At 43.4% G+C, this 24,824-nt stretch overlaps 1 protein-coding gene across 2 annotated transcripts; it reads right to left on the bottom strand.

The window, feature by feature from the left end:
• Positions 1 to 13,820: 13,820 nt before the first annotated feature.
• On the bottom strand, positions 13,821 to 22,922 carry LOC139667244 (bone morphogenetic protein 7-like). Of its 2 annotated transcripts, XM_071546691.1 has the most exons (7): positions 22,526 to 22,922; positions 16,683 to 16,872; positions 14,986 to 15,134; positions 14,475 to 14,681; positions 14,254 to 14,327; positions 14,052 to 14,162; positions 13,821 to 13,970 (listed from the first exon to the last, which is right to left on the bottom strand). In XM_071546691.1, exons 1-7 carry the CDS (start codon positions 22,920 to 22,922, stop codon positions 13,821 to 13,823), a joined length of 1,278 nt encoding a protein of 425 aa, XP_071402792.1. The 2 variants fall into 2 exon arrangements, with proteins under 2 accessions (XP_071402792.1, XP_071402793.1); XM_071546692.1 differs by lacking the exon at positions 14,052 to 14,162 and having other exon boundaries at positions 22,526 to 22,784.
• Positions 22,923 to 24,824: the final 1,902 nt, after the last annotated feature.

Raw genomic sequence — 24,824 nt, 5'->3', positions numbered from 1 at the left:
TCTCCTGACCATTTCCCCTGGCTGATCCCTCACTTCGTGGCAGGCTCTCTAATCGAGCTCAGAGACGGACGGCTGAGGAGGGTGGAAGACCTGCAGACAGAGGATTTCCTGCTGGGCTCGCTTGCCTGCCCAGATCTCCGCCTGAGCTGCTGCACAGTGCAGAGCATCTCCCCTTCGGCCTCCTCCTCCTCCCTCTCACGCCTCCTCATCCTGCTCCATGACCAACACTCCCAGGTGAATCGAGAGAGAGCGAAAGAGAGGGAAAATCATGCTGTTTTATGCACCATTCACAGCAGACCTTTCACAAATAGCATGTCATTTAACTTCCTACATGATAGTTACATAATGCTGCATTCATGCCATATGGGAAAGACGTAGATAAGAGGTTTCTAATACTGATCACGTCAGCTTTAAATACGTGGAAACTTGGAGTTAAGGAATAGACCCCAATTTCTCAGACTTTCTGAATTCTGCCATGAAACACAAGGAAATGCCTGTAGTCAAGTTTAGGGAACAATATGTTAACTGGCATTGCAATGTTTGGTATGCTGTAAAACATGAACTCAAATCACTCACTAAGCGCTTGTGTGTTTTGTGTGAAGAAGCTAATCAGGAACAACCTATAAGTCTACAGAAAGTCTAAGAAGTCTATTAAATGCTTCAAAGAAAAAACCTCAATCACGGCGCCTCGAGAGTTTCAAAAGTTTTAAAGTCTGAAAGCGTAAACACTTCCAATTGTTCCACAGGTTATTCCCATTTGACTTGAATGTAGCACAAGTACATTTTGGAACAATACTACCACCTAGTGGGCAGTTGTGTAAGTTGCATTTCTCTGCCTAATTCTATGTATCCCACTCCCACAGGAGTTAGTGGATGTGTATGTGGAGTATCCATTCTTTGTGCGTGGGCGAGGCTGGTCCTCCTGTTGTCCTCAGAGAACTGCCCATCTGTGTGGCCTGCAGTGCCGCCAGCTCAGTGTGGGGGATGTCTGCCTGGCTCTCACCCCTGTGTCACCCCCTCAACCTCCACCGTCAGCTACCCTGAAGGCCGAAACCTCACCCAGAAGGTCAGAAGGAGGGTGCGGGCCCATAAAGCCACCGCACCCCCAGGCTGCCCTCCGCACCCAGCTCCCCCCAGCACCAGACAGGCCGACAGGGGGGCAGAAGAAGGGGGCAGAGCCGGTCCGGAGGCGACACTGGTCAGCCCCTGAGCTCAGAGCTCCAGGCACTAATTGCGTGTAGTGAGAAGGGTCACTATTTTATGGACAGGGAGCAAGCCAAGCTCTTGTAAGGTCTGCTAAAGTTGACTTCTATTTGCTGTATTTCTACCTCGTAAATCTTATCTACTTCTGTGCTTGACTGTCTCTTTCTCTGTTTGATTTGCATCAAAGGAATTACAGCTAAAAGAGGGATAGGCATTGACTCTCAGGATTGCCCAGAGATAAATTTACATTTGTACAGATTTGGTTGGCAAGGTAAGTCAGAGATCAAAGACTGACTATGTAAGGTGAATCAGAGATAAACAACAACATCTTGCTCAAAGTAATCTTTGCACAAAATGACTGAATGCAGTGTAATACATTCCAATTTCCATGATTCTGGGGAAAGTCCATCCTGAAACACAATTCAGATGCTATTCATGTGATAGATCTCAGGCAGTTCAAGTCCCAAATCAAGTCTTAAATCAATGGGTGCAAATTTGGTGTGACAGGTGACCAAGATCGGGAGTTGGTCGGTCCTTCCAAGAAAAAATAGGCTACATACACACAAACACACACACACCCACCGGTGAACTACCGTTCACTATATTGATACCTAAAGGGACTGGTCTGTGACATTAGTCATGTATTTTAGGGGAATCTAATTTGCAATTAATCTTAAGAATCACTTGGATTTTAGATTTTAAAACAAATGCTTTTTCAGCATCAACCGATAAGACTGCCCCTGTTGTTACTCTGATGATGATCCCACATGTAAAAGCCGGTGCATATTATCAGATGAAAATCATTTTTTAATAAATCCACTCTGGTCTGGGTGGACCAATTTGTGTATGTGTTTTTTTAAATGTAATGCAAGTACTTAAAAGAAAAGCTTAACTGATACTGTTAATGATACTGGACGATAATGGGAGCACTGAGTAGCAACTTTGTCTTTTTTAAGCAGCAATGATATCAGATATCAGAGCAGTATTCTTATCTCTTCCAAATGCTCCTTTTTCTATGGATGTGTTAAGCATATCAAGTATTGGGGGGCCGATCACATTCCCGAAGTTCAAATATACCTCTGGAGGAATACCATCACAGCCAGGCGACTTACCCTTATTCATTTTACTTTGTTCCACCATTTTCCCTGGCTGTAGTGTCGGCAAATTGACTTTTTTCAAAAAAGAAACAATACTTTTGGTAGATGCTTTATTCTCTGAGGTATACAATTTTTTATTAAAACCAGTGAATCTATCATTTATTAACTGAGGATCTGATAAAAGCTCTCCTGTATCAGCTAAGATTGCTAGTATGTCTGTTGGTGGGTTGTTTTTAGACATTTTTTTTAGCCAGGAGGTGGCTTGGCCAATTGTCTTTGGAGTATTGGTTTGCTCTTGTCTTATGAATTTGAAACTCTTTTGAAAACTAAAATAGTTAGTTCAGATTACATTTTTTAGAAGTTGCCATTGCTGAGAGCGTTCCAAATTAGATATTATGTTCTCCAGAGCATGCATTTTCTTTAGAATTTATTTATTTATTCTGTTTAGAAGCATAAGAAGTCGTTTTATTTTAAATAAATCCTTTTATGGCATCCCATATAATCCAACTGAGCCTTTATTCATTTCAATAAACTCTCTTAGTTCTGTTTCAAATTGTTCACAAAAATCATTATCCTGCAGTAAAGCCAAATTAAACTGCCATCTAGTGGCTCTGGGCCAGCTCTGGGCCAGCTATAAAACTTGTCAAGTTTTATATCAACTTGACAAGTTGATATAAATATAAATTGCATCCTGCAACATCCAGGCAGCATCTATATACAGTGAAACTGCTGCTGTGTTTCCCTCAACACTGTAATTATGAAAACAAATAATAAAGTGTTTACCAGCTAGCTCTGTGTTATTTTCTCTAGCTGTATCTTATAATCAATCTTGCATTTTATTGATGGTTTTGGTGCTATTGATAGCTAGCTTTGAAGTTTAAATTAGGCATCTATAGCTTGAGTTGAAGCTAATGTTACTGTGGCAAATAAGTGTCAGCTAGCAGCTCTAGTCCTATTACAGCTGCTTCAGTGGGATGCTCTTTTTCAAAGCTTAAGCTGTAAAAGACAAGCTCTGTAACAGCTGAGGTGAAGACAGACTCTCTCTGCTCCTACTGTGAGGGACATCATCAACCACACAGAGGTCATTCATATTTTCAAAAACATAGTCAATAGATTTTGCTGTGAATCCAGTCTGATACAGGAACGTTTTTTTAGACATTTTTTCCCCTATTTTTCCAGTTTCCCCCAAATTCAAACCCGTGAAATATTTTAAATAAATGGTCAACAGCATAGTCTTATTATCCCTGATGACAATTTATTTAAATGTGAGTTCAGAATCATAAATAAAACATTAATCATAGTGTAAAAGTTGTTATGTTGTCCAAGTTTTTATTTGATTAGTCGTCCCCGTTATTTTAACCTATTCACTGGTGTTTATGTGATGTGTCAGGGTTAACCTGGAAAGGAGGCAGGGTTTGGTTTGTTCATCAAATGGAATGCAGAGAAACTCCAAAGAAATACATCTGTCTTTGTGTATTAGATTATATAAAGTAATAGATGAGGCCGGCCCTAACAACAAAAAGTGCCTTCTCAGAAAGTGTCCATGCCACTGAAAGAAACACTCTTGCGTAAAGTGTGTGTGTGTGTGTGTGAGTGAGAGAGAGAGAGAGAGAGAGAGAGAGTGTGTTTGTGTGTGACCTAATACAGCCTAAATTAATATTCACTCCAACCCAGATGGCTTCAGGTTGGTGCGGGCAGAAGAGGTTCCCCTTTTTCATTTTTTGCCCCTGCCCCTTGTGCACGCCACTGGTCAGTTATACTCATATGCTTGATTTAAAAAATTTTTTAGTGATTGTAGTAAATTAGATGACAATAATACAAAGTTGAATATATATCTTGAATATATATTGTGTCTATTAGAATAAAAAGTGAATTCTCTGACTTTTGGATTGTAGTAGCGCCAAGGATCAAAGAGATTGAAATGCTCCATAAGATGTTTTAATGCCTTTGTGGCCTTTGTATTGGAATTACATTTGTTTGATTATTCTAGTAAATGGTTTAAAACAGCATTCATGTCCGTCCCAATAATCAGTCTGAATTCTAATAGATTTGCTAATATTATATTAAGTGATTCAAAAGATTTCATTTAAAAATGTTTGGGTGTTAGGTGTTAATAGGTGTTAATAAAGGCTAAATTCTGCCCATTATAGATACATTTACAATTCTACCTTCACTGGCCTCACTAAGCCCCAGAATTAAAATTTTAAGTTTCTTATACAATAATATTGCAACACCGTTAGTTTTATTTGGTGCAGATGAGCCCACAATTGGTTTACATGTTGCACCATTCTTCATATAACCTAATGAGTATTGACCTTGTCTTTAATTGGCCTGTATTTCCAACAGAAGATTTAAGAAAGTAGCAGTCAGTAGGCTCTATAAGACCGTTTTAGTCGCTCTGGAATGCGTAGGCTACTCAATGTTGAATTAAGACTCGTTGGCTGTACTTGGCTGGCCTGAGTGGAGCTGGCTTTAATATGCTCATTCCGGATCATGGTAAAGGTCCTACCTCCTCTCCTTGAAGGTAAAGACCAGCGTAGACGGATGAATGAAGCCGCTCCGTAGGTTCATGCAGCGTAACTTGAGGCTCCATACTCTCTCTCTCCGCGTACAGGTCCGGGAAGATGATGATCCTTTTTATTTCAAATCGCCAGCAGCTGCTGCCAAAGTTGTTATCTTTCTTCTCATTTCAAAATGTTGTAGTCTGACAACCAAACATTTTTCTTAAGTGAAGTGTGGTGGCCTACAAAAACCCTTCAACCCTTCAATGACACGAGTGAATAGCGATCATCTGTGGACATGACTGATGGATATCTGACACAGCCAGCACCTGTAGCTTTGTTCATAGTAAGTGACTCTGTCCTACCGCGTGTTAGCTAACACTCTTGATAAGTAGGTTACTGTCATTTTGTGATCTGTTTGGCAGCCTGTGTTTTATACTGGACTACATTAGCTGTAACCTTAAGTTAGTAACGTTAAAGCCGCTTCTCTCGATGCGGTCAGCAGTCGGAGTCAGAACGGGAGAGTACAGTAACTTGTTACGCTAGCCAACTACCCTTCACAAAACCATAAAAATAAATATAATAAAAAATAAATACTACCTTTTTCTTAAAATAATTATTCACCATGATGTACTACGGAGATGAAAGTAATCAAATCACTCAAAATCTGGAATACCCGCAAAACTCGCTACTTTGGCTCATTGCCACCAATGTCTAGTGGCGACATCCGACGGGTTCTCCCTGAATGGGAAATGTTTGAACCTGCCTGTTATGGCCAGACGGACTATGACGTGGTTCGTTGTTTTTGACGTAGGCACGGGGCCTACAATAAAGGCATGCAGCAAAGTCATAGGTGCGTTCAGCGAGTGACTGAACCGAGTTACAAGCGACCTTAGGAGTGAAGTGATTTCATTGGATGCTGTGGAAAATCAGCAGGATAAAGCCCAAGACCAAGTAGGATCCCAGACATATTATCCATAGACATATTATAGGCTATTCCATATGGAAATCCCCATAATTAGACCAGAGGCCCTCTGCCCTCTGGTCACCAAATTTTTAGAGAAACTGACTCCAGAGCAGTGGAGAATGATGGCAGCTGGCACTGTTGACTGTGTCATCAGGACTGTGCTGGGCAACATGTGCATGGAGATTGTTCAGTTGGTCTCCACGTCTATCCTGGATGCTGTATTGCCTTTGGCTTACAGTTACATTGGGAAGTATGGTGACATTTCCCCGCTGTCTAAGAGCTCTTCTCTCTCTGGGCAGACTGTAGCTTCACAGACAGTCATGGATTTCTTGAGCGTGCCTGACGCACACATTCATGAAAGCCTCGGAGATTCGCTTCGGGAATGTTTTGCTGATGCTCTAGCAGTCCGGGTGCAGAGATCTGTGAGCTCTGTGGAACTTACCCAGTTGGTTGGGAAAGAGGTGGCACAGAAGGTGAACTCTGCCCTGTCTGTGGCCATCCAGACCCCTGTTTTGCAGACTGAGGTGCCCGTGGTTTTTGTAAGTGGCTGCATGTCTTGCACCAGTGCTCTGCGGGATATGGTAGTTCATGTTGCTACCATATTGAAGAAATGTGTGGGTAAAGCGAGGAGTGGCTGCACGCGACAGCAGTGTTGGCAGGCCAACACTGAAGACAATGTGAATGTCGAGGACAAAGCAGAGTCAGCGCTATCATTGTCATGTAAAAGCAGATTTTCCAAGTTTGCCAAAAATTACATCTTGCAGATGGTGAAGGAACTTCAGAGCAAGCGTCATATGCCATACATGGGCCTTAGAAATGCCATTGTGATTGTTAACTTGACATCACAAGAAGGTATAGAGGACATTGCCAGTGAGTCACACAGACCACTGTCAGCCATGTCTTCTTGGCCCACGGTATCACTCCTTCAGAGCTCTCAAAGTTCATGGAATTCATTGGACTTTTTACCAGGTGGTTTACCTGTGTATGCCAAGACCCCACGTGTGGTTTCTGCTTCTGTCAGCACTACTACAGTCAGTGATCAGTCTTCCCACTCAAGTAATGACAACATGCAGGCTATCATTGACAGTGTTGACACTCTGGTGGAGGAGATATTCCAGCCAGAGGATGGAAAGGTGGGGGCACAAACATACTGTGCTTCATCTTTCTCCAGGAGGCTGGAGCATGTCATCCACAGTGGTGAGCTCAGCAGACTTTCACAGGACCTCACCGATAACATCTACACTCTTTTGATAAGTGGAGAGACCTACCAAATTCCCCCAAAACTAAAGGGAAAGTCTGGGGAGAGTCTGTCTGACAGTGTAATTTTTAAGGTCATGACGAAAGAGAAAGCCACCGAGTCAAACTTTTCTTCACTTGAAATCCTTTATGTAATGACAGCGGATGAAGTCAGGCGTTTCTTGCATCAAGGGACCATCTGGTTCCCCATGAGTTCAATGAAGCAAACTAGCCACAGTGACACTGATGTACGATACTCAGTCGTGGACACAGATCTCCTTGCCAACCAGATGTCTGCTGCCTTAACTGCCATGGACAATTTGTTCTCAAAAGTGCTGAACAATCAACACCCAGTAAAAAACTTGTCAGCAACTTCGGAGGACAGCTCTGACAGCACTGATGCAGTGGCACTCATTGAAGAATTACACCCACTCCCACAGTGTTCTGAAATTGACAGCTCAGAATCTGGTCCATGGGTCCAAGGTTCTCAGCCTGGAGAGTTTGCTGCCAATTCGGATTCACCATTTAAAGTGGCATGTGATGGTGCCTCAGCTGATTCAGAATTCAGGCACAACCACTTGGTCACTTGTCTGCTTGTGATGCTGCTAATGCAAATCACTAGCAGTGCCCAGGCATCACTTTGCCAGGTGGACTTTGATGAAATAATCAAACGTCTGTCAAAGAAGACAGCGGCAGAATTGAATGACATTATTAGTGTTCCCAGCCACACGTCTGGTATTAAAAAGATCTACAAGGCTGCTTTCAATGAACTTTGTCAGGAGTTTGGCTCTGCAAATGCGCTGCAGGCCGCCATGGCATCTCAGGATCTGGCCTTCGATAATGCTGTTGTCAAGGCCTTGACAACTCAGCTGCAGTTGCATACTTCTCCCACAGCTGATTCCTCCAAGACTGAAGGAAAAACCTTCAGTTTCCTGAGAAGACTGAGGAAGCTTTGCTGCAAATCAAAGAAGGCCAGAAAATGCAGCAGTGATGCTCCAACCTGTGGCCATGAGAAATCTGTCTCTGGCAATGAAGTGGTCGTCACAGAGAATGACTCGTCTCCCCTGCTTCCAAAGAAGCCTAAACATCCCGTCATCAGGTTCTTCTCATCTGTGGCCAGAGCTTTCACCAAGACCTTCACTTGCTGCACATGATGCATCTTGCACCAAATATGCAGAACATCCCTCCTTTTATTTCATTGAGGTTTTCTCCTAATAAAGCAATCTTTTCTCCTAATGACAAGATCTTTTGTCATTGTTGGAAAAGGATCACAAGGTTGAAGTTGGTTTCTGATTCATAGCCTCTTATTTGCAAATCAAGGGAAATTTGAAGTGGAAACTTAAATGTGTTTCTACCCCTGAAAAACATGTAAGAACACATTTTTCATACTGTTCAGTCACCATAATCGTATCGGTGCTATTAGTCCAGGATTATGTCATTATTTGAACCACTGATACAACCACAGTACTGCAATGATTAGAAAGGCCATATCTAATCAAATCAGCACTCTTGAATGGTCAATTGACTGGTACTCCTCATGATGGCTGCCACAGAATGTTTGATAATGTTGTTATGGATATCAGCATTGGTTCTGTGCATGAGACCCAGGAAACATCATGTGTTACTATGGCCATGACCTCATTTTTGCTCAGGGATAGCCAAGCATGTGCCGCAGAGAGCCAAGAGTCTGCAGGTTTTTCTCCTCTTGGCACTCCATGGCACATGCATTTCCATGACTACAACAGCAAAATTCTGGCAGGGTGATTCATCCGGCTGCCCAACCTGCACCGCGGACTGGACAGAGAACACAGAGAAAAGTTCTCATTGTAACTACAAAAGATCTTGTCATCACAAGAAAATCTGTAGAATTTTCTTTTTCAAGATGAATGCAATACTGGAGTTTGGCATGTTCTCCCTGTGTTTGTGTGGGTTTCCTCCAGGTACTCCAGTTTCCTCCCTAATTCCAAAAATGTGCAGGTAGATTGGAGACTGTAAATTGCCCATAGATCTGACTGTGAGTTATCTGTGCTTCAATAAAATTGTTTGCAATAACTTAGTATTCATGTGTAAAAGTATTTGTCCAGAATAAGTCAAGTGAAGGTAAAGGAGTCTGTCACTTATCTTATTCAACCACTAGGTGGCAACAAATGACCATCACTGTTTCATTCCTTTGTAGCCTATAAATACAGTCATTCACATTAATATATTTAGCTGGACTTAGAGGTACACACACACACACACACACACACACACACACACACGTGAACATAGATACACAAATACCAGTGAACTTGTTGGTGTTGCTATTAGTAGGTTAGACCAGGGGCTGATTTCATGGTCCTGGATTAAGCAACGTCTTAGACTTGAATTGTCTCACTGGAGATTTTGACAGAAAGGAACATTGTAGTCTGAGACTGTTTCGGTTTTGTCCAATTGCTTTGACTCTGTTTTCACAACAGAGTTTCAAAGTGCAAAACTCTTAATGTAAAGTTTCTCCCTGGCACTAAGCTTACCAGTTAATTTCTCTTGTAACCTTGAGGAAAATATAATGGTTTTATAATGCTATGCGTTTGAAATCCACAAACAATATAGTTAATCAGCCATGAAATTAATGTGATTGCTTCATGATACACAAGATGGAGAGGCATAAATGGATTTGTGCTTTTTGTCGTAGCAATATCATAAGATACCAGATTACCATGCATGTTACTTACTGTGAAAGCGTACAGAACAGCATGACCAGAACACAACCAATCACAGAGCACTAGCACTGTAGCGACTGTCTGCTGTCTGTGATTAGTTGCTACTACATCCAGTCATGTTTTCTGCAGCAGAGAAATATTTTGAAAATAAAACACCCGCTTTTGTTCATGGTGAGTGACAGAGAAACTGTTAGACAAAGAGAATGTAATCATGTTTGCATTTTATATTTAAGACAGTATCCACTTACACACATGCAGGTGTCCCCTCCGATATCAGGAAGCGACAAGTGCCGTGGAAACAGAAATGGCTGTGGGAGTCAGGACAGTCATCAAAATGAGACCGAACAGCCGCTGCCATGAACTCTATGAGACAAGAGAAACATTATAGATATTTTCAGAGAGCCACAGGTTTTGGACAGTGTTTTTGCCTTTTTTTTTTTGCACCTTGGGACACTAAAATTCTCCACTGAACCCAATACAAATTAAATTCTTTAAGTTGGGGTGCTGATTCTATTCAAAGGTAGGGAAAAGGTAGCATCCATTAATATTTTGCACAATACTTAAAATGATAGTATCATTTTTAATTAAGCAGAGAATCAACATGAGGTCATTAATTACTTTTTAGGAACTACTTAAACATAACTTATGTGAACTGTCTACCTAAAAATGTCATCCAATGCATAAACTTTAATTATGCAATTAACTTACAAAATGTAATCAAAGTGCACTTAGTAGGCATACACAATATTTCACAGGTAAACATCACAAATCTAAAATAGCCTAAGCCTGTGGAGACCTGAAATAACATGAACTAAATCCTAAAACTGACAACCACGCCACCAACAGGACATGACTGCGGCCTTTTGTTACCACTTGTGTGTGGATTTGTGGTGGCTTACATCACCGTTGTCCCTGGGAGGGACAGTTATGCATTATAAATTGTTGTATTCAAGGAGTCAAGTCAAAGAAAAGTCCTGGTGAGGCATGGCTAACAAAAAAGTCTGTCTATCAACCCCATTAGAACTCACACAAGAGTGCATCCCTACAGGAACCATAGTTCTTTGGCAGAAATTAAACCCTTTCAGGCAGCTACTTTTTTAAAGCCAGTATCTCTGTTTTCACTCTGTCAAGCATGGATACAAAATGATGGGACAAAAATATCTGATTAAATTAGCTCCCAGGCAAAATAGCAAATTTCTAACAGGTAAGATGCACAGTCAGAAAAATTTAGTCATAGCTGCATGACAGCCTTCATCACTCATTCCAACGGTAAACGGCCTTTTGGATTCCAGCCTACATGTATTGTCTCCTTCTTTCAGACTCTGTCCCTGAGGCATCTGCCTTCCAACCCCTCTCTCTTCCCATGCGATTTTGGCAGCATTCAGACTGAAATCAGCAATTAGGGCATGTATGGTGCCTTTCATATAGTGATTCAATATTGTAGGTGCAGCTTATGAGTTGCTGAATATACTGCTCATTATCTAAAACTGTTGCTTCCCGCAGTCATCATGCTACTACTCCAACGGTGAAGAGGGACCCTGTGCAGAGAAAAAAATAAAGAGTGATATGGTCCTGACATTGCTAATGAACTACAGAAATCCTATAATAAATTCTGTAAGGACACAAAGCAAATATAATAGGAAAAACTACAAATCCCTCTAGGAATATCATGGCAGATGAAAAACCATAAAATGCAATAAGGTCACTATAAACTCACCATTGAGCACCACAGACACACCATAAGTCCCTCTAGGAATATTATAGGTATATTATCGTGATTTTTTAGGGAACACCAGGTGTCATACATCATGAGGAACACTGCAGGCTACAACCTGAGGGATGAGGTGTAGTTGGTGCCAGCAATCTCCCATCTGTGGCCTACTCTTGAGTGTGATATTGATGCTTTTTGAGGGAACTACCTTCAGTGACTGGTACCCATCAAAAGTAACAGGGGAAAAGGGTCCACAATATAAACATTCATTTGTCATTGCAAGTGACAAATGGGATACGGGGATACAATATGAATCTTGACTAGGCCTAAACAAAAAAATATATAATATAAATATAAATAAAATAATAATAAATATATAATACAAACAAGAAAGTAACCCTACGCATATCATATTTAGCGCAACTTCTTTATCTTACCATTGAACATAGAATGACATGAGTCTGGATGAGATTTTAAGAGATATTTGCCTTGCAAATTAGGCTACTCACCACTTATAAGAAAAATTGTATCCCAGAAAATCTGACTCATCATGATGAACTGCAGTTGAAACCACAAACACTACTCCACTGCTACACGATGGGCAACAGTGACCAGAGGAGAAACATTTTGAGACTAACCTTGTAGGCTTAAAGAATATTTGTTTGAGGTTTTACCCCAGAGTGAGCTTTCATAGTATTGCTAACAATTCTGATAAAATAAGCCCACTTTCGTTGAAAAACACACAAAGCCACTGAAGTTTCTCAGCCTAGTCTCTCTTTCAGATAGAATATTTAGTTTAATATTCAGTATTTCCAACTAAAAGATGATTGCTTCATCTAACATGTTACTACGTCATAAGCAATAACCAACAACTTCAACAATTTTGTAGTTTTAATTTAATGCCAGACGACCATTTTGTTGAAAGCATTTCCTCAACTCTTGAGTGAACATTCCCAAGATATATTCATAAATTATCACATTAAGAATCAATAACTGTTTAGAATGTATCAGCAAGGTTTTGTTTTTACACTTTTCCTACCTCTTTTTTCTATTTAAGGTAACAGATAAAATCTGTGTTTAGAACAGTGTGGGTTGTGTGTGAAGCTTTCAGCCTGTCAGTGGATGTCACTGTGAATGCTTTTATTTGCCTGGTTGTATAGCTGCTTTGCCATTTGTACTGATGCTCCTTACAGTATACAGAGTGAAGATGCTTCTTAACATGTTTGTAAAATATTTGAGCTGACTGGTAAATAAATATCCAGTATCCAATAGTTTTTATAAAAAAAATCTTGATATACCATTGATTACACATTAAAACATTAACCTTTTACCAGCCAGCAATGCTTTGATTGCCAGTGTGGAACATCACTACGGCCAACTGAGGTAAAACCATCACACTTGCTGCAGCTTGGATAGTTTCAGTTTATTCTGCCGCTGTAATCTGACATTTGGTTTTTGACAAAAAAAATACAGCCTCCCTTCGCCCACCTGCAGCTTTGGCCTGACATCAAAAGGCAGCTGAAATGAGGGTGATGGCGCACAACCTGCTGCCTGTCTGCTGTGGACAAAATCACTTGCATCTCGGAGACCGTGTGCCTCTCGCAGGCCCGGTGATATATGTCTGCACCACCTCAGCCAGGAAACCGGGCCCAACAGCCAACCCTATCAATCCCACACACACTTATTAACTGTCTGAGCTGTCAATTCTCACTGAGCCCCTCTATATCAGCAGCGCACAGACAAGCAGCCAGATGGGGAGGACGGTGTTTTTTTCTCGTTGGGATCTAAGTTGATCCAGCTGTTCGCAAAAAAAAAAAATACAGTTGTTTAACTGGAAGATGGATGTATAAACTTTTATGTGCCGTGAAATCCATTGTCAGATGCACAGTTCCACCCAGGCAATGTTTCATACTCAACATACGCGACAGAATTCAGATGTGTTTGTCTTTTGAACAGGCACATTATATGATTTCTGCAAACAAAACACATTGTTATTGACCTCTCAGTGTACACTTCTAACATTAAATGCATGCTCTCTAGCATTAAGTGTTTGTTTCTGAGCCTGTGAAGTAACGCCACGCTGGTGAAAGTCCATGTCGTGTACTTTCTCCAGTCACACGAAGAGGAAAACAAAAAGCGACTACTTTGTCCAACAGTTCTCTATGGCCAAGAGTCCTGGCACAATAGACCGACTGGGCTGTGGTAGTGGCTAATACTGTATGGACAGCTCAGTGCATAGCCGAGCCATAGGTCATAAAACAGTACACTAGATTAAAGCGAGTCCTGAGGCAGCAGCTCCTCCTAGACCAGGCAGTGAATCACTTCTTGTCTCAGGTTCCTCCGCTTCCACCATTGTTAACCCCGCTGGATCCGCTAAAATGGCGAGAGGAGGGGAAACAGCGGTCAGTGGCAGCCACAGGCTCGCACCACCATGTTGCGGTACTTCTTGAGGATGACATTGGAGCTGTCATCAAAGTAGAGCACAGAGATGCCATGGAGCTGGGTAGGGGCACAGCAGGGCTTGGGAACCGTGTCTGGGTTGATGAAGTGTACCTGTGGTTAGAGTGAAGCACAGATCAGGGAGAAGTCTTCATAGAGAATGGAGGCTGTCATAAGGGACTGGTCACGACTTACCAGAGTTTGCACAATAGCGTGATTGGTGGCATTCATGTAGGAGTTGAGAGGGAAGGCGCACTCCCCCTCGCAGTAGTATGCTGCATAACCCTCCGGTGCTATGATCCAGTCCTGAGCGGAGGAAGAGCACAGATGAGTGTCAGTGAATTGCCAGTGAATTACTGGAAATGAAATGAAATGAAATGAAAGTTGTATATTGTACCTGCCATCCCAAATCTCTGAAACTGACATAGAGCTCATGCTTTTTACAGCCCTGCTTGGAGTTGCTGAGGTTAGCTGAAATTGAAAACATGCAAATATGAGTCAAATGAATGTATGAAAGCATGCAGGGATGTTTGTCATAATATGATGAACTCCTTATGCACTCCTCTCCTAGGCCATGGCCAGGGTCTATGGTGGTGGGATTTGAGGAATTCAACCCACCTGTTGCAGCCTCTGCTGCCTTTAGCACGTCTTGGGGAGTCTTCTGGGGTTTGGAGCGGTTAGGGTTGCGCCCCTTGTGGCCATGTGCAGAGCGGACGCTGCGAAAGCGTACCTCAGTGGCTTTGAAAAAGGCAACCATGAAAGGCTGCTTGTCCTGGGGCCCACTGCCCCCCATCAACCCCACCAGCCTGGGGTTCATCCTCTGGCCTACAGGGGGAGACATGAGACAGAAGTGGAGGAGAAGAGTTATGAGTCTCACTCAACCGACCCTTGAAAACTACAAGAAATACATCTTCTGAGTTTCTCACAAACCATAATTTTGTTTATCCTAATGTGACCACAATAACCACAGTCATAAATCTGTGACCCCCCTCTATGAAGGATTACTCAATATGTGATATTCCTTTTGACCACAGGATTTGAGCAGCATTAAATCACTGCTCTGGACAAAGACTTTCGTTTTTGGACTATGGATCCCACCCCATTGAGTTGGTCCATGACAGTGACTGACCATGGCTGTCCTCCAGGACCAACTGCAGGCCCAGGTTCTGCTCAGGGTTGACCAGCCAGTGGTTACTGGTGGCAGTCAGGTCAAAGACCAGCCAGCCCTCCTCTGCAGCCCACACCTCTCGCTGGTCCAGCAGGGACAGCTCCACTTCTCTGAGGGGGGAGGACACAGGTATGGTTCATAAGAGATTACACAAGGCAGTGAACAGGTCCTGTAATACATACACCGGCTTACACTGAATCAGGATAAATGCATAAATCAGGATAACAAAATCTAATTGCTCATAGCCTATATATAACTTCTTTACACAGCTAATTGATTCAGCAGAGAATTTGGTAAACCATTCATGTTCTATGTAGCAAAAATTAGCATAGACAGTTGAGGAATGAATGCATTGCAAATACAGCAGATTAGTGATTCCAGTAGATCCCCCAACAAGAGGAAACACACCAAATCATACAGTATATCCCCCACAACGAACAGCCGTTATCAAAGAAGAAAATTCCTAGACTGACAGAATTCCTAGACTGATATATGCCGGCTTCAGGGCAGATTTCATAGACAATAGCTTTGTTTACAGATTGAGTTTCGGACCCCCGGGGGAGACCTCTGTCTTTTATCCCGCCTGCCTGCTCGTCTACGCGTGTCTGCGAATGACAATGGTGTTGCCCTTAACACCGTCGTCAGCCCCGCTGTCACCGGCGAGGGGCCGACATCCACGGTCTGTCTGCACATGACCCCATCCTGCTGTCTGGTCGCCCCGCCCAGCAGGCTGAGGTGGGCAGGCTAAACAGAGGTGGAGAGGTTTTTATAACATGTGGAGCGGTGGGACTTGAGCGTGGGGGGTGGTGGAGGTATGTGCGAGTTGGGGGGGGGAAGGAGGCGAGGGGGTGGAGGTGTAGAGTCGAATTATTCTTCAATCAGAATATCTGGCAAGCTCAGGAGGAAGGAGTGGAAAGGAGTGTGAGAGCGACAGACAAAACAGGCCTACAGGCAGACAGACAGACAGACAGACAGACAGACAGACAGACAGACAGACAGACAGACAGACAGGCAGACAGACAGACAGTGAAATGACGTCATGAGCAATGAGGGTGTTATTTGTGGCTGGAGCTGCATATGATAAATGCAGGCCTCTGGGGAGACTGTTGTCTGTCCCGTTATAATTGACTGTGTGAGAGTAAACCTGCTGTGGAGAGGACCGCTCTGTTTCTGTAACTGACACTAATGTCTATGTAAACAGCTTCGGCGCTGGCACTAGCATCAGCAGAAATAACCTGTGGGGAAATGCAGACAGACGCAGCCGAAGCAGACAGATCTGTGTGTACATAGCGGCCTAACTACCAGTCTTCACAGCCGTACAGACAAGCAGGCAGAGGCACTGGGGTGTTTATTTAAACCCAGTGTGGCAACAACCACACCGCTTGTACTATGTCACTAACGTAAGAGGATAATCATACGTGGCAACGAAACATGCAGTCAGTGTGTACACTCGGTAGGTCACTTGAGAAAAGACGACTGAGCTGACACATTTGATACAAGCGAAGTGAGTGAAGCAAATCCAGGAATAAAAGGTATGAGCAACGCAAAAAAAAGTGGAAAAAAACAGAAAATTGTAACTCCTCCCCATGAAATTTGCACCTGGCCCCCTTTGAAATGAATAGGAGCTGAAAAATAACATTAACAGAGAGAGTTAGTACCTGTTTGGAGGCTCCTGCAGCACCTGGTAGACACTGACTCTGAATGTCTCATTCTCGTAGCGTTCGCGGACATAATCCTTGTAAATCCTGAACTCTGCCGCCGTGACGGCCTCTCCCTCTGGGATGCGGGACAGGTCAAAGCGAAATTCCCTTCGGTGCTGCTGGTACAGGAGATCCTGATCCTGTTCAACTATGAGGGAAAGGGAGAGAGAGAGATCGGGTTGTATGTATGTTACATAAACCCAACAAGGAGAATTGGTTAGTTTCGACTGATAGAGAGACTAAGCCTGGGGTGTTGCAGTGTGTGTGTGTGTGTGTGTGTGTTTGGTGGTGGTGGTGGTGGTGGTGGTGGAGAGAGGGCCCCTTAAGTGTGACTACAAGTAAAATGCCTTTTCTGGACCTCAAGTGTAAATTTATAAACATTTTACTACTAAATTTTACAAGAAATAATAATAAATAAATGAAATAAAAAATGGATACTACAAGTGCTGTCTTGTGTCATATGAGACAAACTTGAACAAGCAGGAATAAAATTTGGCTAGGTTTTTCCTGTGCAGATATAAACAAAATTGTCCTCCATAGACAGATTTTGGGTAGCACACGAAACCCATAATTTCAATTAGGAATATGTCCAATAATTGATCAGTACATGAATGTGTGTGGTGTGTTGTGGAGGTGTGAGTTGTGGATGGGTAGACATGTCTGTCATAGATGGAATAAGGGTGGTGTAGGGATGAGAGGAAGGTGAAGGGGGGCCCCGAGTCACATAGGGCCCATAATTCCTGGCTACGCCCCTGGGCAGAGGCGCGAAGCTGTAAACCAACATTTGATTGAGGCTCTGATGTGATTCATTAAAAAACGCTCCATCTACAATCCACACAACTGTGATTCTACCATGATAAATGGGTGATTGCTTTCTTCCCAGCTGACACACACACACAGCGTAAAATAATACTTCTGATCCTCAGAGGGAAAGTCTGTACATGTGCAGGAAACGTCAGACCGCTGTGAGTGCAATCAGACGGCCAGCCGGTCAGCGGTTGCAATATCTGTCAAAACTGTCGTTGAATCAAACAATCCTCTGATCCGCGTCGCTCTGCCCACATCTCGGAAGCACCGCGTCAAAAATAGGAAACCCGGGCTTCCATGAGTGGAGTGATTGATCTAAACATCACTTAAGTCGAGTCTGCCATACGTGCCAATGTGGGGGGAAAAAACCACACTCGGGGCTCAATTTGGCTCCCTGTTCAAATTGCACACATGTGCTGACCACAAGAAAAGGCCTGTTAAGGCATTGCCCGGAAAACCACAGCAGCCAGTACTTTTACACACACACACACACACACATACACACACACAAGGCATAGAGAGTCTCACAAATTCATGACTTAACTACCATAGGCTATACTGTCATCACTCCACACCCCCTGAGATCATTTTGCTATGTATCATTGTCCAGTGATTTCATTCTCTGACTATTCCATTCTGGAGGGTAAAATAAAGCAGCAGTGGCTCGCAGCGCTGCTGCCACAGCGCTCTCTGGGTTTCCACCCAGTCCTGAGCCAGCTGAAGCACTGCAGCTCTCAGACTTTCCAGAAGAATGGTGGTCAGAAAGACCCCAAGGTTTCCTGGAGCTTTCCGTGTTGTGTTTGTACAGCGTTACCCAATGTGTTTGTCCTTGGAAAGAGCAGTGGAGGTCTCCGCTGAAGGTGTGCGGAGTGGAGCAGCGATTAGCCACCTTAAACACATCCTGCCCACTGGCATACGCCATGACATCATCATGACATCAGCCAGCGCTCCCACTGATGGCCCACTATTGTTTCAGTGGCTCTTTGAGCACAGACATACACACTGATTAATGCACAGGCACAGGCAAACACACATGCACACGCAAGCAGACACACACACACACAGATACACACATACACATACAACATTAGCCATAACACTGCAAACGTAAAATTTGCTCACACTAAGTCACAAAAGAACACCACACACACTGACTGGCGGTCTTCTAAAAACACTTCTAACGACACACAAACACACTCATCGTTAAGAGCAGTGCATTCTGAGCCCTGCTAGTCATTTGTTTGACCGCAATTAAATGCTGGAAGGGAACGAGGGGCGTTTTTATGAAAGCAATAATTGCTTGTAAGGACTTGGTGTGTTTACGTTAGGGACCATTAGCTCCAGAGATCAGACCTCAGATATGCAAACTTCCCCCTGGGAGGCATTTCAACACTTCAGAGCACTCCTGACGCTGCTGGGCCACACAGCCATGGCTCTATCATTAACCTATTGCAATTTTATAATAAGCGTGATTTTTTTACAAGTCAACGTGGGTGGTTTTTGAGGTGCATCACAGTTTCCTTCAAAAACAATAAGTAATGAAAATGTGGCTGTCAAAGTACAGAACATTTGTCTTTTTATTCCTGTAATATGATGCATCAGTCAAGTAGGTCTACTCCTTTCCTGATGCCTAAGCTTTTGAACTTATTAAACCTAGTGGTAAAACTGTTATCCCTGCTCAGCCTCACACTCATGAATGTCTGCATGTGTCTACAAGTTTGACAACACTGCCTGGTTTACAACCTAAGCTGCTTTCTCACAGATTATCAGAGCCACCAAAAAGGCCTTTGCTAAACAAACATAGCACCTCGTTATGTCTAAACCTACTGCAGAATGTAGTTTTAAAGCTCCAATCCAGACTCCATTTGGCCGTATGAATCTTAACTGTATACATAGAAACTAAGAGTCAAACTTAGTCAAACAAGTCTTAAACATAACGTTTACAGCTTCAACACATGTAAAACTAATGTTTATCTGTCATATACTTTCAGTTCTTATATCAACAGCTGTGTCAATCAATGTCTAATCAATGTCTTCAATTCAATTCATCAAAACACAAAGCCAGCAGTGAGGTGACAGCGATTCATCAGGGGATTCTACTCTGCAATTACAGATTGGGGCTTTGGAGGGAAAAGAAAGGCTTCATTTGGCAACACACATGGATGTAGAAATAATTAGAGGGATAATGAGATTTTCTGGTGGGAGGAAAGAAATCCTTGGTGCAATCTCCTTATGCTGCCTACAGATCAGCTTAGCCGGACTAACAGTCAGGTTTCTACCTGCTTGGTCTCAAAAAGACAATACTCCTCCTGTTCTTGAGAGGCACGGTCGTTTCTGCTACTGTTAAGTGAGCTTAACATGCATAGTGAACATAGCAAACTTTCCATACACAACATTCACTGATGAGAAACATTTTGCACCCTTTGTTCTCTAATGAAAAGCAGTGACATGTCTGGCATTGAGCTTTATGCCCATGCTCTGCAGGTGTGTTCTCACTGAACAGCCCATACTGAACACATATGTACATCAGGCAAAGCTTCAGTAGTAAACAAGCCGGTCCAAGTAAGGGTTGGCTCACTCAGTGGACTAGCAGTGACTGATAGAGGTGCAAAGTCAGTGTGAGAGTAAAGTCAGGCTTGGACTCTACATTCAGTCTACGTCTTTATTAGCAAGTGTGTAATAAAAACTACAGATGTGCAGCTGAACAGCAGCTGCATAGAGTGATGTTACATGACAATGAGATGAATGCATACTGTTGGGTGGTGAGATGCTGCAGTGAGACTCGTGGTTTGGCATTCAAACAGCTATCAGTCTATATAGGTGAATACATGTAGTAGCATGTGTGATGTGTGTGTGTGTGTGTGTGTGTAGACTTCAAAATATCACTACGCAGCCGCTCACATAACATCTAATGAATGAAGAAAGAAGGTTTGAATAATGCCCCAAGCTTTTCAGACTCTTTCCAAATATCATACTATTCGAACAGTGCATAAATAAATCTGAATGCTCCTTTTCATGCATTGAATTACTTAAGGAAATTAAGCAAGTGTGGCTGATGTAACTACAGTAAGCACTGTCCCCCTACAGGATATACCTGAGTGCACTGAGAGATGGGGGTGAGGAGATGGGGGGGGGCAGCTCTCTCTCTCGCACTGGAAGCTGTGGTCTTTGGAAGGGAAATACCATAATCCAGTTTGGTCTTGAAGCGATCACTCCAGGGACCACCAAGACAGACTCGCTCCAGCACAGTGTGGGAGCTCACTGCCAATCATCAGCAGACAGGGGCCACGGTGGACTTGAGAGAGAAATAATACCCTCTCATTGTGCCTTTGTTCCTCTCTTCTCGCTCCCTCCCTCTTCATAACTGAACTCCATAAATCTGTTATGGGTTTTCATAAGTGATGTAAGTAGTGTTGCGCACATTCATGATTGAAGACATGAAATGTTCTGTGCTTTTAGATGATGTATCACATTCTCACTCCAAATGTTTTGGATTAACTACACAACTACAAGTTTACGGGCGGCTCACCAAAATCCAAAGTGGTCCTTCATTTGAAGGCTTCAATTCAATCTCAAAGACAGGCAAACAAACAGGCGGGGGGAAGGTTAAAGGTGCCTTGGAGACACGTATCTAGGATGAACAGACTTCATCTATTCATATTGACCTGTAACCCTCCTCCAAGCCCTGAGGCAGGAGGAGAAGGGCAGTAAAGAAGAGGAGGGTTGGTTTTGGATGAAACCCCACATCCGGATAGCAGCCACAGGCACCATGCCGTCTGCTATTTCACCATAGTGATATCAGAGCTGCCGTAGGATCTCCAAGGGAAACAAAGGCAGGATTTTCCTTTTATAAATGCAATAATGTCTGAGTAAGCCCCCGACTCCCACCTGTGAACGCCTTGATTCACGCCCTTCAAACAAACATACACACAAATACACACAGATGCACGAACACATAGATGTGAGTGTATCCAAACACACACACAGTTTACATTGCCATAAGCCTGTGTGCACACAGACAAACATCCACAATAACAGAGATTAATTCAGCAATAAAATGTGTTTAGATGCAGTTTGTGTGCCTTGATCTCAGTCAACTTGTCTTCCACTCCCTAGGGGTTCAGAAATGCCCGTTCAAATCCTAGTCATGCGAAACAAAGCCACGCTAAAGCCTCTCCCCCAGAGCTTTGAAGGGATTCTGGGGAAATCGGATACAGGCATGTTGTCATAACATTTACAACTCGGAATGCAGAACAGCTCGATTTTGAGTAAAGAGAAAGTGACCTAGCCCCAGTGTCTCTGAGAGCTCCAACATCACAAAGACACAAGCACTTAGCTAATGCACTCTGTAACGCTGTAAAGGACCTGAGAACAAACAGCACAGCATTGAAAACCTTGATCCTCAAGTTAATACAGGTGAACTGCATAAAGGACCTGACCTGTGGAGTGTTTTGCACCGTGTGTGTGTGTGTGTGGGTAGGTGTGTGTGTGTGTCGGGGGTGCTGTAGTGACAGTGGGAACCTCAGAAGGAAACCAACTTGTTGTAGTAAGATAGTCTGTATACCTCACCTTGCCTGACCCGTCTTCTCTCATATCCAACATAGAGCATCACAGCTTTAGGCCTCTGACCAAGATAAATGGATTTGATTGACCATTTTCCAAAGAACCTTAACTAATTTTTTTTAAAGATAGCCTACTATGCAAATAGCACAGGAAAACTAACTCTATGTAGGAATATTATAGGACATAATATATTAAGACTTAATATATTATACGGCCATTTAAACTCACTAATGAGTGCCACAAATATACTATAAGTCCTTATAGGAATAGTGATACCATATGAGATAAAATGCCATAAATTACGTTAAAGCCACTATGCTGACATTGAGTACCATGGACACAGACACTGTAAGTCCCTGAAGCATTATTATAGTGTTTTGTCATTATATAGAATAGATTCGTGAAAGTAACCACGCAGACTGGAAACATACCGAGATTGACAAAGCTCATCACCATGTCTGCGTCATCCAGGAAGCGGCTGTCCTGTGGGGTCACCATGGGGGTGGCCGGGGTCGTAAAGACGGGCTTGTAGTAAGAATAGCCGGGCGGTTCTGCGTCTGTGGAGATCGTATTGTACAAGTCCAGCATGAACATCGGGGCTGCGTTGTGTTTGGTGTGGACGTGCGGCCGCGGACGGTGAGGCAGCCCCAGGATGGAGAGGATCTCCCGCTGCATCTCCCTGCGCTCCTGGCTCCGCAGTCGCCGCTGGATGAAGCTGGAGCGCACCTCGTTGTCCACGGAGAAGTTGGAAAAAGCGACCTGCGTGGCCAACACGCAGTAGCCCCACGTCAAAAGGATCACCGCCGACGCGGACGCGTTTGTCACCATTTTACTGCAATTTTACGCACGGCTGTAACTGGTCGGTAGACTAAATTGGAAAAGAAGTTCCTTCATCGAGGGTAGTCCGGCACACGGGAGGGAAAGGACACACTACCCTGTATTAATCCCGAATATCATTCCGACATCATCTGCTGTTGCGCACTGCCTACTCCTGTGATAAGGCTGCGCGCTTCTCTTGATGGCAACTTGGGAATGGATTTTATTGAGGTGCTGTTTCAGGGGAGGGGCGGGAGGGTTTAGAACGGGATAACCCATGGCTGGAAAGATTGGGGGTGAGGGGTGGGGGGTTGACTGAGTCGATGAAAGTAGGACGAGAATAGATCAATGTCCTCTCAATGACGTTTACTCCTCTATCTTGGTAATGAGATAGGCTAGGTGGGGTGGGGACCTCTTTTCTTTCCCCGCGATAACGGTTCAAACCCAAGTGTCCTATCAGAGCGCTCTTTGTTAAGCCATGATTGCGCAAGAGTCCATGGTGCAAGTGGGCTCTAAAGGCTAATGTATTGGTTGACTGATCACTGATCAGGCACATCTTTGCCTTTTGTGCTCTGCAGTGCCAGTCTCCTTTCTCTGCAGGCAGGACCCTGGCACCCAGTCCTGTCCCCTGCTGTGACCGTCCCACAGATTCCTCAGTCCTCTGCTCCCAAACTCAAAGGTCAAATGTGTCCCACATACTCATTTACGAACCCCGTCTCTTTTGCTGAATAGAACTGGAAGGTGTAATTGTTATTGTCATTGTTTTTCAATTTACCATCTGAAAAGTTCAGTTCACTCAGACAATATTAGACAGAAAAGCAGGTCTTTCTCACAACACTGTGCATCCATAACTCTGCAGGACTTGCAGATGCTGTGTGTGTGTAAACGTGTGTTATGCTGGAATGTTTCATGTGATATCCTGAAGAGCGATAAAGACGTGCTGCCATGGCATGTGATGTCTGGTCCCTGTTATACATCACACACTCTCATATGGAGTACTCCAACCCCTCCTGAATGATCAATCAAAAGGTAATGAGGGATAATCCCCTAATCCCTCGTTCAAGACAGACACATTTGAACTCAAACAATAAACTTGGGCCCACCCTAGTTGTTGTTGAGGGGTTTAGGAGTGATCAACAGCAGCAGTGGAGGCACATGAATGGACATGCTGATGGTCTCAATTAATTACTATACGCCAAAGTGTAAAGCTCTCCACTGGGAGCACTTAAATGGCAAAAAGAGAGAGAGAGGGGTAATAAATGACAAAGCATGAATACAACACTGAAGTACAGATGATGCATGTGCTTGTTTATCTTACTCAGGTTTGAAACTGGACTAACCCAGTCCAGTGACTGGACTAGCACATAAAACACCTGTGTGCTACAGCTACAGCATAATCTTATTATTAAGAAATAAAAACACTTAAACAAACTCTATTCTAGTAACCCATACCCATACCTAAACTATCATTTAGCTTAAAATCACCCAACCTAAACTATGATTCAATGCTCTATTAGGACCGAGACTACCAGTCACCTCAACAGCTTTTTCCCAAGAGCTATCACCTTGCTTAACTGAGACCCTGACCAGACTTCATCTCCAGCAAACCCACATAATCTCTGGACTCCTCTCTATCCAATAGAAACATTTGTAAACCTTCCTACGGCCACTAATAATAACATCTGATCTCTGCAGGGATTCAGTGTCTTGCTCAAAGACACTTCAGCAGGGCAGATGCGTTCCAACACTGGGGTTTGAACCCAGATCCTCCAGTTGAAGGACAGTCTCTCAAACCACTAGACCACCCTGCTAACCCCTCTATTCATCACCATGCTAGTTATTATCACCAAAGCAGTTGTTACACAGTGTTGCACCACCATAATGTCAGCACAAAGAGTACATTGTACACTGTGA

This window comes from Centroberyx affinis, unplaced genomic scaffold (genome assembly GCF_046629955.1).
Source record: "Centroberyx affinis isolate AG114_WGS23_722 - 3 ecotype Tasmania unplaced genomic scaffold, CSIRO-AGI_Caff_v1 ptg005379l_1, whole genome shotgun sequence".
NCBI classification, from domain to species: domain Eukaryota; kingdom Metazoa; phylum Chordata; class Actinopteri; order Beryciformes; family Berycidae; genus Centroberyx; species Centroberyx affinis.
Note: the sequence above shows the minus strand (reverse complement) of the source record. Positions and strands in the feature narration are given on the sequence as shown.